General features: G+C 45.5%; 1 protein-coding gene across 2 annotated transcripts; it reads right to left on the bottom strand.

The window, feature by feature from the left end:
* Positions 1-8,389: 8,389 nt before the first annotated feature.
* Positions 8,390-11,541, bottom strand: LOC114026612 (zinc finger and SCAN domain-containing protein 20-like). 2 transcript variants are annotated; one of them, XM_027840311.1, is made up of 2 exons: positions 9,952-11,320; positions 8,390-8,890 (listed from the first exon to the last, which is right to left on the bottom strand). In XM_027840311.1, the coding sequence occupies exons 1-2, from the start codon at positions 10,649-10,651 to the stop codon at positions 8,481-8,483; spliced, it is 1,110 nt and encodes a 369-aa protein (XP_027696112.1). In that variant the 5' UTR covers positions 10,652-11,320; the 3' UTR covers positions 8,390-8,480. The 2 variants fall into 2 exon arrangements, 1 of the variants encoding a protein (XP_027696112.1); XR_003567137.1 differs by lacking the exon at positions 9,952-11,320 and adding an exon at positions 11,365-11,541 and having other exon boundaries at positions 8,804-8,890.
* Between the last annotated feature and the right edge of the window lie 426 nt (positions 11,542-11,967).

Below are 11,967 nucleotides of genomic sequence, written 5' to 3'. Positions count from 1 at the left end.
ACACACACACACACACACACACACACACACACACACACACACACACATACATATATATGTTTACAAGGTTAGAGTTGCCTTAATGCTCTAAGTAGTTCAGTGGAAAACTTGCTGGCCCCATTCCAAGACTCTTGCCTGCCTCACTTTTTATTGGGAGGACAAGAATTATGTTGCCCACCATCTGGAAAGGTGCATCTCAGCTCCACCATCACCTGTGAACTCCAAGTTCCATTTCATGGAACAGGCTCACCGAGGCCTACAGCTTCTTGCACAAGTGGCTATGCAGATGGGAGCCATTGCAGCAACTTTTGTAACAGAGAGGGAGGAAGCTGAGAAGACTGCTGCTCTGACCCAGACCACGCAGGCCAACCTGCATCAAGCCATCCTCCGTACTCAGAGGACCCTAGAGCTCATCAGCTCTCTGCTCACAGAACCTCAGATGTCTGCTGTGTTTCAGTCCCTTAGAAGAAGAGCCCACAGGGACTTGGACTTCCCCACCCACTCAGGCTGTGATGGGACCTCAGAGCTGGCAGGTAGACCCCCGGTACTGACAGCAAACCTGAATGTCTAAGGAGACCTTCTATTACATCCGTGACCAGCTGACGCCACACCTCCAACATGAAGCCACCCGAAGCTTTCTCTCTCAGTGCCCCACAAGGGAGCCATTGGCCTGGACCGTGTGACCTCCCCAGTGCCTCTTCGATGTGTTGCTGAACTTTTTCGAGTAGGGAGATCTCCTGCTGGACATGCCTTCCATGAGGTGGTGGATGCTCTTTGCATGGGCTTTCGACACCTCCTGGTAAACCAGCCTGATCTTGAGAAGGTCGTGGAGATGTTCTGGGCCAGGCATAGTTTTCCAGTGTGTGCTGGGGCCATTGGTAGCACCCATATGGAGGTGTGCTGCCCCAAGGGACAGGAAGAAGACTACTGGAACCAGTACCAATATTTTTCAGTTATTTTTCAAGCTGTGGCTGACCACAGACTCCGGGTCAGCCAAGTGCTTATTGATTGCCCAGGTTCCAGTCATGATTCCCACATGTTGGAAGCGAGCTGGCTCTGTCAAAAAGGGAGACATGGGCACTCTCTTCCCACCCATCCGTAAAGAAATTGGAGGCCAAACCATCGGATCTGTTCTGGTTGGTGATGATGCCTACCCTCTTCGAGAGTGGCTGATGGTCCCATGCCACCACCCTGCCACCCATGAGGAGCTGTGTTTCAATGAGAGGCTCTCCACCACCCAAGGGTCAATTGACCAGACCTTCAGGCAGCTGAGAGGACGGTAGCAGTGTCTCTTAGCAAAGGCACCTTGTCGGGCTGAGTGTATTGGGGAGGTTGTCATTGGTTGCTGCTTGCTACATAATCTGTGTATTGACCGAGGAGAGGTGTTCTACCATGAGTGGGACAGTGGCCTCCATCCTCAATACTGCATTGAGCAGACCCAGAGTGCAGAGTGCCCTGCGAATGATGAGGCACAAAGGAAAATGGGGCAGCAAGTGCATCAAGCCATCATTCGACATTTAGCCCTGGAGGCCCAGCAAGATAGAGAGTGAAATCTTTCCTGCCCTATCCTTTTTTCCTTCTTTCTCTAGCTCCTCATTAATGAATCTATGCTATTAGTATTTACAACACTGTTGGTGAATCACATTCCCCTCCTCCCCCCTTTTTTTTGCTTTTTGGTAAGGCAGTGGGGTTAAGTAACTTGCCTAGGGTCACACAGCTAGTAAGTGTCAAATGTCTGAGGCCGGGATTTGAACTCAGGTCCTCCTGACTCCAAAGCCTGAGCTCTATCCACTGCACCACCTAGCTGCCCTTACTCCCTCCTTTTTTTTTTGAGCATCTAGGACTAGCTGATGGAAAGCAGCTGCATATTGAGCATTAAAAGAAGGAAGTATGTATTGTTCAATGTATTATTGACAGGGCTTGTAAAAAAAGGGATTGAGGGAATAAACAAGAATATGAATATCATAATATTCTAACGATCAATTCATAGTGGTAGGCTTCACGCTTATAACTGGTTTTACCCTAAGCTTCCTAATATCCTCGCTTTTTGTCTGCTGGACAAGAATTTTGTTGTCTAGAAAGATATATACCTATAAACAAATGTTTCATTTTATATATATGTGTGTGTATGTGTGTATATATATGTATATCTATGTATGTGTGTATGTATGCATACATATATGTATACATAAGCGAAAAATATATGTATACATATATATACATATACATACATACATACATGTGTGTGTTTATGTTTACCAGACCTGTGATTTTCTTGGTACTGAAAAATCCAATTGAGAAAACTCCCTCAGCTAGCCACTCAGCACCGTTGCCTGGGGCACTGAGATGTTCAGTGACTTATCCAGGGTCACACAGCCAGCATGTGCTAGAGGTGCACTTGAAACCAAGTGTTCCTGACCCCTAGGCCAGCATTCTATCCACTGTCATGTGCTTTTCTCTGTATTGCATGTGAGATATCTATACCTATGATATATCATATCATATACATATATGTATCATATATTTACATATATTCCTCTATATGTATCTATGTATTGTGTATATATACATATAGAGGGATCCATATAAATATGTGTGTATACACACATGTATATATGCACAGAGTTGTGTATGAGACTCTGACCTACTCAGTTCAAATAACACCTGAAACCTCCATATACATAAACACACACACCCATATAGAGGAATATATATATGTATATATATATATATATGTGTGTGTGTGTGTGTGTGTGTGTGTATAGACACACACATACATATATATATGTATAGACACATATTTGTGTATGAGGCTCTGACTTAGTTCAAATATCACCTGAAATCTCCATACACATAAAAACACACACACATATAGAGGAATACGTATATATACACACACACACACATATATAGACACATATTTGTGTATGAGGTTTTGACCTACTCAGTTCAAACACCACCTGAAACCTCTAGCATTTCATACCTTTCCCATCTTCCTCTTCCTCCTCCCAGGTCGAAAGTTGGGCAATAGGCAACTTTCCCAAAAAGCTACAGTGGTCAAAATAGCTCAGGAGTGAAAGACAAATGGACTGGATTTCTGCAGGACCAGTATGGGCCTCCTCCTCTGTGATACCTTAGAAATGGAAGGGACATCCCCCAAACCCAGCTTTTATTTTGTTTGTTTTTACCTAATTCTCCTCCCTCTTCAATGCTTCCTCCTCCCCTGCTGGGTTCCTCAGCAATGAAGAATTATAGCAGGCTGGGGTTCACATTAAAAAAAAAAATCACAATGCTTTTTGGACAACTTGTTTCCTTTAGGATGAATGATGAGTCTATGAAGAGTACTAGATTTGGAATTAGAGGTTTTATTGTTCAGTCATGTCCAACCCTTTGTGACCCCTTGAGCCATACTGTCCATGGGGTTTTCTTGGCAAAGAGACTGGAGTGGTTTGCCATTTCCTTCTCCAATGGATTAAGGCAAACAGAGGTTAAGTGACTTTCCCAGGGGCACACAGCTAGTAAGTATCTGAGGTCAGATTTGAATTCCATTCTTCCTGACTGCAGGCCCAGTGCTTTATCCATTGAGCCACCTAGCTGCCTCCTGGAATCAGAGGATTTGGGTTCAAATGCCGGCTTGGGTTTTTTTTTTGTTGTTGTTGTTGTTACCTGTGGGATTTTTAACCAAGTGACTTAGCATCTCTGGTCCTCAGTTTTCCTTGTCTGTAGAATGAGTGGGTTGGATTAGATCACCTCTGAGCTCTCTTCTAACTCTTATGTTTGTTACCAGTAAACAAACATTTATTAAGTACCTACTATGTGCACACTAGGGATAGGTGCTGGGGATATAAAAGAAAGGAAAAAAGACAGCCCCTACTATCAATGATCCAAAGACATAGTATAATAGGAACTTAAATAAACAATCAAAAATCTGGTGTAGTGGTAACAATGCCTCATTTGGAGTCCAAGGATTTGGAGTCCTGGGTTCCAATCTTGCCTCTGCCATTTCCTACCTGTGGGACCTCGGTCAAGGTCACTTAAACTCTTTGGGACAGTTTTTCTCAGGTGTAAAATGATGGGCGTGGACCAAATGTTCTTCTTTTCAGGTTTTTTTTAGATTTAAAGCTGTGATCCTACAAAATGAATATTGATGATCATGACAATAGTTTAGAGGATGGATGGGGAATCTGCGGCTTTGAGGCCACATGTGGCCCTGTAGGTCCTCAAGTGTGGCTCTTTGACTGAATCCAAACTTCATTTTGTTCTATAAAATTTGAATTCAGTCAGAGGGCTGCATTTGAGGACCTAGAGGGCCACATGTGACCTCAGGCTGCAGGTTCCCCACTCCTGGTTTGGAGGAAAGAATACTGAATTTGGAGACAAACAATCCAGATTTGAATCTCAGCTCTTACCACCTGTGTGCTTTTTTGTTTTTGTATTCCCAAGCATAGTTTCTGGCACATAGTAGGTACTTTTGGTTCCCACCTGGCTGTACTCCTTTGAATTTCTCTATCATTCCTTGGCCTCTCCCTTCTCCCACTCCTCTTTCAACTTCCTTTTCTAGGGAGTCTTCCTCTATTAGACTGTAAGCCTCTTGAGGCCTTTTCCTTGTATCCCCAGCGTTTAACACAGTGGCACATAGTAGGAGCTTAATAAATATTTATTGACTAGTAGTAAGTGCTTGTGGATTGATTGATTTTGTGACTTTTCAAGAAGTCACTAGATTCTCATTTCCTCAATGTTCTTTTTTAAAATGTTATTTTATACAGCTAGGTGAAACCACAGTGGATAGTGCTTGACCTGGAGTCAGGAAGACTGACTTACTAGACATTTGCTAGTTCTGAGCCTGGACAAGTTACTTAACCTGTAAAATGGGAATAGTAATAACACTTATCTCTCAGAGTTGTTGTGAGGATCAAATGAGAGTAAAGTGCTTAGCACAATGCTTGGCACATAGTAGGTACTGTATAAATGTTGGGCACAGAAACATGTGCTTTAGCACTTTGGACAAGTGGGAAGAATACTAGATGACCTGCTACTCACAGTGTGACCTTGGATAAAGAGCTTCACTTTCCTGGATGTCACTTTCCTGTCCTCTAAAATTAGATGATGTCAATGGGCTTTTGCAATTCTGAAATTAAATGTTTTCCAGTGTATAAATCTGGATCTTTACACATTCCTGTGTACACAGTAGGCCTTTTAGGGTTTAGAGAGAGAGAGTATATTTAACACTCTAAATATTAGGATGTAGAGAGAGAAGAGGTCTTAGAGGTGATCTAGTTCAATTCCTTCATTTTACAAATCAGGAAACTGAGGCACAGAGAACTGACAGAACTTGCACAAGGTCAGAGGAATAGTTATTAATAGAACTGGGATTTTAACTCAGGTCCTCCATTCTTGTTGCTCCACTACCTGCCCAAAGGTTAGAAGAGAAACCAGACATTTAAATGATGCCCATAAACTCTACCATCTCCTGGAGAGAAATCTGCCTGGGAAAAGCAAAGAGGTAGCACATTCATAGATCACAGATATATAGCCTAGATGGGAACTTAGGGGTCATTTAAATCTAACTACATTCTTTTACAGATGAGAAAACTGAGGCCCAGGGAGGTTAAGTGATTTGCCCAAAGTTATCATTGGAGGTGGGATTTAAACCAAGGTCCTTTACCTCCAGAGTCAGTGCTTTTCCCACTGTTTCTTATTGTTGAGTCATTTCAGGTATGTCTGACTCTTTGTGACCCCATTTGGGGTTTTCTTGCCAAAGATACTAGAGTGGTTTGCCATTTTCCTCTCCAGCTCATTTCACAGATGAAGAAACTGAGGCAAACAAGGTTAAGTGACTTGCTGAGAGTCACACCGCTAGTAAGTATCTGAGGACAGATTTGAACTCAAGAAGATGAGTCTTTGTGACTTCAGGTCTGACAGTCTATCCACTGTACTACTTAGCTTCCCCTTTCCACTGTACCATGCTTCTTAATTTCCTAAGGGCTAAGGGGACAGGCAATTCTGTGGCATCTTGGAAAGAAGAGCCTTTGCCCAAAGATTGGTAGAAGTCAGGAGTTTGGTGAAAGATAAGTGGTCTTCGTGGGTAGTCGAAGAAATTTGGTCTTATCCACTGATATGGTTTGATATAAGAGAATGACAGTATAGAGATAATTCAATGCCCAACTTCTATGAAACTTCATTTTGTGCTTTCCAATTGAGCATTTCCCTTTCTGTCTTCATTTCCTGTTGATACTCACAGATCCTAGATAGTTCCCATTTCTAAAATGAACACAGGGATTGTTGGGATTAAATAATGATGATAATGATGGTGTGTGTGTGTGTGTATGTGAGAGAGGAGAGAGAGAGGAGGGGAGATGGAGAGAGAGAAAGGAGAGAGAGGGAGAGGGAGGGAGAGAGAGAGAGACAGAGAGAGAGAGAGAGAGAGAGAGATTTATGACTTTAAGTCTCACAAGGAATTAAAAGAAGAGGTAAGTCATTTTTAAGTGGATAAAATTAATGTATAATTAATTACTGTAACAGCCACAATGTATAAACAGATCCTTTAACTTTCTCCCATGATTTCTAGGCAGCTCCTTCTCTTCTATCAGTTTCCATTTCTTGGGAATCAAGAATGGGAGGAAAGATGGGAATAAGGATGAGTTGATGAATTTCAGTTATGAAGCTAGTGGCATCTTTAGGGACACTCATGCTATTATGAAGGGCATGATAGGATCAATGACTTAGAACTGAAAGGGACCTTTGAAGCCATTGAATCAAACTCCTTCATTTTATCTTTACAGATGAGGAAACTGAGGTTCAGTGAGGTTAAGCGACTTGCCTAGAGTCACATGGCTAGTAAATATCCTAGGTAGGGTTTGAACTCAGGTTCCAGGCCCAGCATTCTGTCCACTGCTCTTGCTAGTTGCCAAAGCATAGGCAACACTATTATTTCCCCATCCCTTTCACTTTTTAGCTAAGTGGTACAGTGGATAGAGCATTGGGCCTGGAGTCAAATCCTCCTTACTTGCTATGTGACCCTGGGCAAATCATTTAACCCTGTTCGCTTGAGTTTCTTCACCTGTAAAATGAGCTGGACAGGTGGCTAGTTGACACAGTGGATAGAGCTTTGGCCTTGGATTCAGGAGGACTTGAATTCAAATCCAGCCTCAGGCATGTGACACTTACTAGCTGTGTGACCCTGGGCAAGTCACTTAACCCCGATTGCCTCACCAAAAAAAAGCAAAAAAAAAAAAATGAGCTGGAGAAGGAATTAGAAAACCATTCCAGTGTCTTTGCCAAGAAAACCCCAAATGGGATCATGAAGAGTTGGACATGACTGAAAAACTACTAAGCCACCACAAAAAAACAAGGAGTGATCTTTAGGGCCCTTTGATAAAAGCTTGGCAATCCAAATTTACCATAATCCAAAGCCTCAGATCTGATAGCCCTTAGCGATTCTCTCATTTTACAGATAAGGCATGTGAATCCCAGAGAAGGACAGGGCAAGTGACTTGCCCACGGTCATATAGATTCACTCCACATCTATTGCTTGTTGGCAAGTGTAGGTTGTTTAAAGAGTGCTGTCCAGCTTGGTGGGGTGTGGGGAGAGTTGGAAAACACATCTAGTGTGGTACCTCTTTGTGATGGTATCTATCACCTGACTCAAGCTTCTCTAGTGCCTTGTTACTCACCCCTGTTGCTGTTCAGTCATGACTGACTCTTTGTGGCCCCATTTGGGGTCTCCTTGACAAAGATACTGCAGTGGTTTGCCATTTCTTTCTCCAACTCATTTTACAGATGAGGAAACCAAGGCAGACAGGGTTAAGTGACTTACCCAGGGTCACACAGCTAGTGGGTGTCTGAGGCTGGATTTGAAGATGAGTCTTCCTGACTCCAGATCCAGTGTTCTATCCACTGGGCAACCCAGCTGCCTTACTCATCTCTGAGCTCCTACCTAACAGAGGCTTGCTCCACTTTTATCTCCTGGGCTGAAGTAGATCCAAACACAAAGAAACATTGAAAAAATTCCCTCGAGCAATCCCTTTTTATTTCATAGCCGCAAACCCTTTTGCTTTCATAGCCTTAGTATTGGTCCCCATGTCCTCTTACCGCCTGTTCTGCTGTTCCCCAAAGCTTTTCCACTGACTTTCTCCAGAAAGAAAGGTTTTTTTTTTTCTTGTAAGGTACTTGTAAGGTAACCAATTGAAAGAACAAATCAAAATAAAACAGTTCCTGCAGGAAAAAAGGTCACTTCGGGGGCAGCTAGGCGGCGCAGTGGATAGAGCTCCGGCCTTGGAGTCAGGAGGATCTGAGTTCAAATGTGGCCTCAGACACATAACACTTACTAGCTGTGTGACCCTGGGCAAGTCACTTAGCCCCATTGCCTAGCCAAAAAAAAAAAAAAAAAGAAAGAAAAAAGGTCACTTCTCTCAAACTCCTTGGGTTGCCAGATATGCCCAAGGCTGGAGGACAGGGAGAAAGCCAGAGGTCTGTAGGTCTTATTGCTGACCCAGGCGGCCAATGGAGGACCTCAATAGGGCTACCCCCTCGTGGATATCATCTGCAACATCTTGCAAGATAGCCACTACTTCTTGGCGCTGGGCATAACTGTCTCGGGCCACCTCCACCAGAGCTGCCATGTGTGCGTTGTGCTGGTCCAGGTGGCGCTGCAGTTGAGCCGCTGACTCCTGTGCCAGCTGACTGGCAAGGCGGCGATTCTCTGCCATTTCAGAGGCAATCATGGCAGCTGCCGTTTGGTGCCGCCTGAAGTTGCGAGCCCTTGGCGGAAACTGGCGGACCTGACCAGATAGTCCTCCGAAGGGGGTGGTTGTTGCTACTGGTGCTGGTGGGGTCGGTGGTGGTGCTGTCTCCCTTTGGGATAGATTTTGGCTCAGCTTCCTCTGGAAACCTAGAGAAGTTTAAAAAAAGAAAAAAGAAAAAAATATAGTTCTCATCTCCCTGCCTCCCATCCATCTTCATCTCATTCTGGTACCACCTTTTTAGAAAATAGTCAAATATGATGGGAGGCAGGTAGGTGGCATAGTGAATAAAGAAGTCAGGAAGGCCTGAGTTCAAATCCAGGCTTGAATGCTTACTAGCTGTGTGACCCTGGGCAAGTCACTTAACTTCTTTCTTCCTCAATTTCCTTAACTGTAAAATGGGGATAATAACAGCAACTACTTCCCAGGGTTGTTGTAGGCATCGATGAGATAATATTTGTAAAGTGTTTAGGACAGGGCCTGGCACATCCTAAGTGCTTAATAAATACTTGTTTCCTTTCTTCTTTCTTTCCTTCCTATCACCAGTTATCATGATCACAGTAAAGAGACATCATGGCATAATGGAAAGAGGGGAAGGGCATAAGTACTTATATAGCGCCTACTATGTGCCAGGTACTAATGCTTTACGATTATTATCTCATTTGATCCTCACAACAACCCTGGGGGATATTATCCCCACTTTACAGATGAGGAGACTGAGGCAAACAAAGTTTAAGTGACTTGCCAAGGGTCACACAGCTAGTAAGTGTCTGAGACTAGATTTGAATTGAGGTTTTTCTGACTCCAGGCCTAGTGTTCTATCCACTGGACCACTCAGCTGCTTAAAATGAGAGGATTTTGTGATCCTAATCCTCTAGTCATATTTACTCAAAAAAAACCAAAAACAAACCACCAAAACTCTAGAGTTATATCTCAGTATCATACACTGCTAGTGTTGGAAGGGACTTTGGAGGTGATTTTGTTTAACTTACTCATTTTATAGATGAAGACTTTGATGTCTTCATAGGTGAAAGGAGTTGCCTATTATCATATGGGGAGTAAAGGGAAGAATCTGGATTAACCCAAGTCATTTTTCTGCCACTCTCAGTGCTCCTTTCATCTCATGGCTCTGCCCCCTTCGTTGGGAGCCTTGTGCCCCTCTGACTGCCCTCACACTCAGGGGCTGCAGTCCACCTGACCGCTCACTTACCTGTCCCAGTCTGATGGCTGGTCTCTCTATGGTCCTTTCCTCCCTCGGCCCTAGCTTGGTTCTCTGGGTTTAAATTACCGGGTAGCTCCTCCACCTCCACCTTACACCGATACTCTGCCTGTGGCCGGCGTTGCCTCTGCAGCAGCTGTTGCTGCTGCTGTTTGTAGGGTTGGGGTGGACACCCCTCCGAGGCTTCCTCCTGCTCACCCCTGTTCTCCCTACCTCCACCTTGCCGTTTGGAATAATTCACATCACGTTGCTGCTCCTGCTCCTGCTCTGAGGGGTGCTTGGGGCTAGCAGTGGTGACCTGGGTCTGTAGCACCCGATCCATTTCTTCATAAAAGGGGCACCCCTGAGGGGCCATGCCAGAGTGCAAGACTGCCGCACGCGCCTTCTTGTACGCCACTTTGAGTGCCTTGAACTTGGTGCGGCACTGATGGGCATGTCGAACATAGCCTTGTTCCTGGAGGCGCCTGGCCACATCCTCATACACAGAAGTGTTACGATGGACTGTCTTCAGGCGTCGCCGAATGGCTGGCTCCTCCATGATGGCCAGCAGGTGCCGGATCTCTGCTGGGGCCCAGTGGACCCCAGCTGGATCCTGCTGGAAAGACTGGGAGGGCCCACCTGGCTCTCGGCTGGGTGACATGGGGGCTGAGGCCATTGGGGGCAAGGTTGAAGCAGTCCCCTCCTGACGCATAATCTTCCAGAATGGGCTTGAGGAAGGAGGCAAAACGATTTGACTTGGGTACTTTCCCTCCTCTTATGGCCACTCTGTGGTTACATAGAGGGAGTGGGGTGCATGCTACTGGACTGGGCAGGGAGCAGGAGGAATTGGAGGCCCCAGGTCTGACATGAACGACCCTGAACTTGAGCTTTGTCTTTTCCCCAACAAGAATGTGGAATGGAAGCCTTGGGGTGTCTGCCACAGAACTAGAGGATGGATGATGTGGTCTCCGGGAAAAACAGCTGCTGTTGCTGCCTCTCCTTCTGTAGCTGCTGGTGGGCCTAAAAGGATGGTCCTTAGAGAGCAAGCGATGGTGTAACCGCCAGACAGAAGAATAGCCCGATGATGTCCTGGGCTCCTGCTGCCTGCCACTTATCAGCTTCCTCTCTCTGAGGCCGACCAGCCCTGAGACTCTGAGCGGATCCAAGGTCAGGCTGGACTCTTTGGTGGAGGCCTATAGTGGCTACCTTCAGCCACCACCCTCTAAGGTTAGGGAGAGATGACTTCTAACTTGTTAGGCTGCAAGGATCCTAGCCGCAGCTCCCTGCCTCCTTAAGGGTCCCCCAGCTCAACCAGAGGAGGTGGCTTGACCCTACCAACGTGCCTTCTCTCTTTAGATTGAGCAGGAAGGCAGCTCCGGGGCTGTGCAAATATCAGAGCTGCAGACGGCTTGTCTGCTTACTTACCTCCAGTTAAATATGGCTTCTTCACAGCTAACAGCTGAAGGGCCGGTAGGTCCAGCAGGACTGGCTAGCCAATGAGGAAGCACGCCCAAAGCAGGGGGGAGATGGGGGGGGGACCACGCACTCCAATAGACCGGTTGCACTGTTTTGCATTGCGAGCCAAGCAAACGTCTTTGTGGAAAAACCCCTTCGGCTGCAACTGAACAGACCGGTTCCCACAGTACGCTTTGCTTACAGGGCCAGACTGGTTTCTGAGCTTAGAAAGTACCACCCACAGTTTTAAGCTCCGGTTTATTTCTCCTTGCTAAACAGAACATTTAGGTGATGAAGATCAGGACCGGCCTTTGGGAGTATAAGGCTGGGGTGTGAGAGATTGCTTCTGGGATCAAGGACTTATGCATGGGAAGAGGGGTAAGAAGAATATGACAGAATTAGGTGGGGAGGATTGCCACACACAGTTCTGACTCCTCTCGCCCTCTTCGAGCTCTGTTTTTCTGCCAGGGCTATCACAGGACAAATAGAGAGCTATTCCAGGACCTTTGTGGTACTCCAAGGCAGCCTTTTCAAAGACACTTTCAGGCCACAACAGTCCCTAAATGGGTTAGG

This window comes from Vombatus ursinus, unplaced genomic scaffold (genome assembly GCF_900497805.2).
Source record: "Vombatus ursinus unplaced genomic scaffold, bare-nosed wombat genome assembly UNPS02004698.1, whole genome shotgun sequence".
NCBI lineage: Eukaryota > Metazoa > Chordata > Mammalia > Diprotodontia > Vombatidae > Vombatus > Vombatus ursinus.
The sequence above is the reverse complement of the archived record's forward strand: the minus strand, read 5'-3'. Positions and strand labels throughout refer to the sequence as shown.

What these genes read in the sequence shown, in the direction of transcription:
- LOC114026612 (XM_027840311.1), bottom strand. Translation starts at nt 10,651, where the DNA reads ATGCGTCAGGAGGGGACTGCTTCAACCTTGCCCCCAATGGCCTCAGCC. An exon ending in CAGCCATCAGACTGGGACAG is followed by an intron (nt 8,891 to 9,951) that starts GTAAGTGAGCGG and finishes AAACTTCTCTAG; the next exon opens with GTTTCCAGAGGAAGCTGAGC.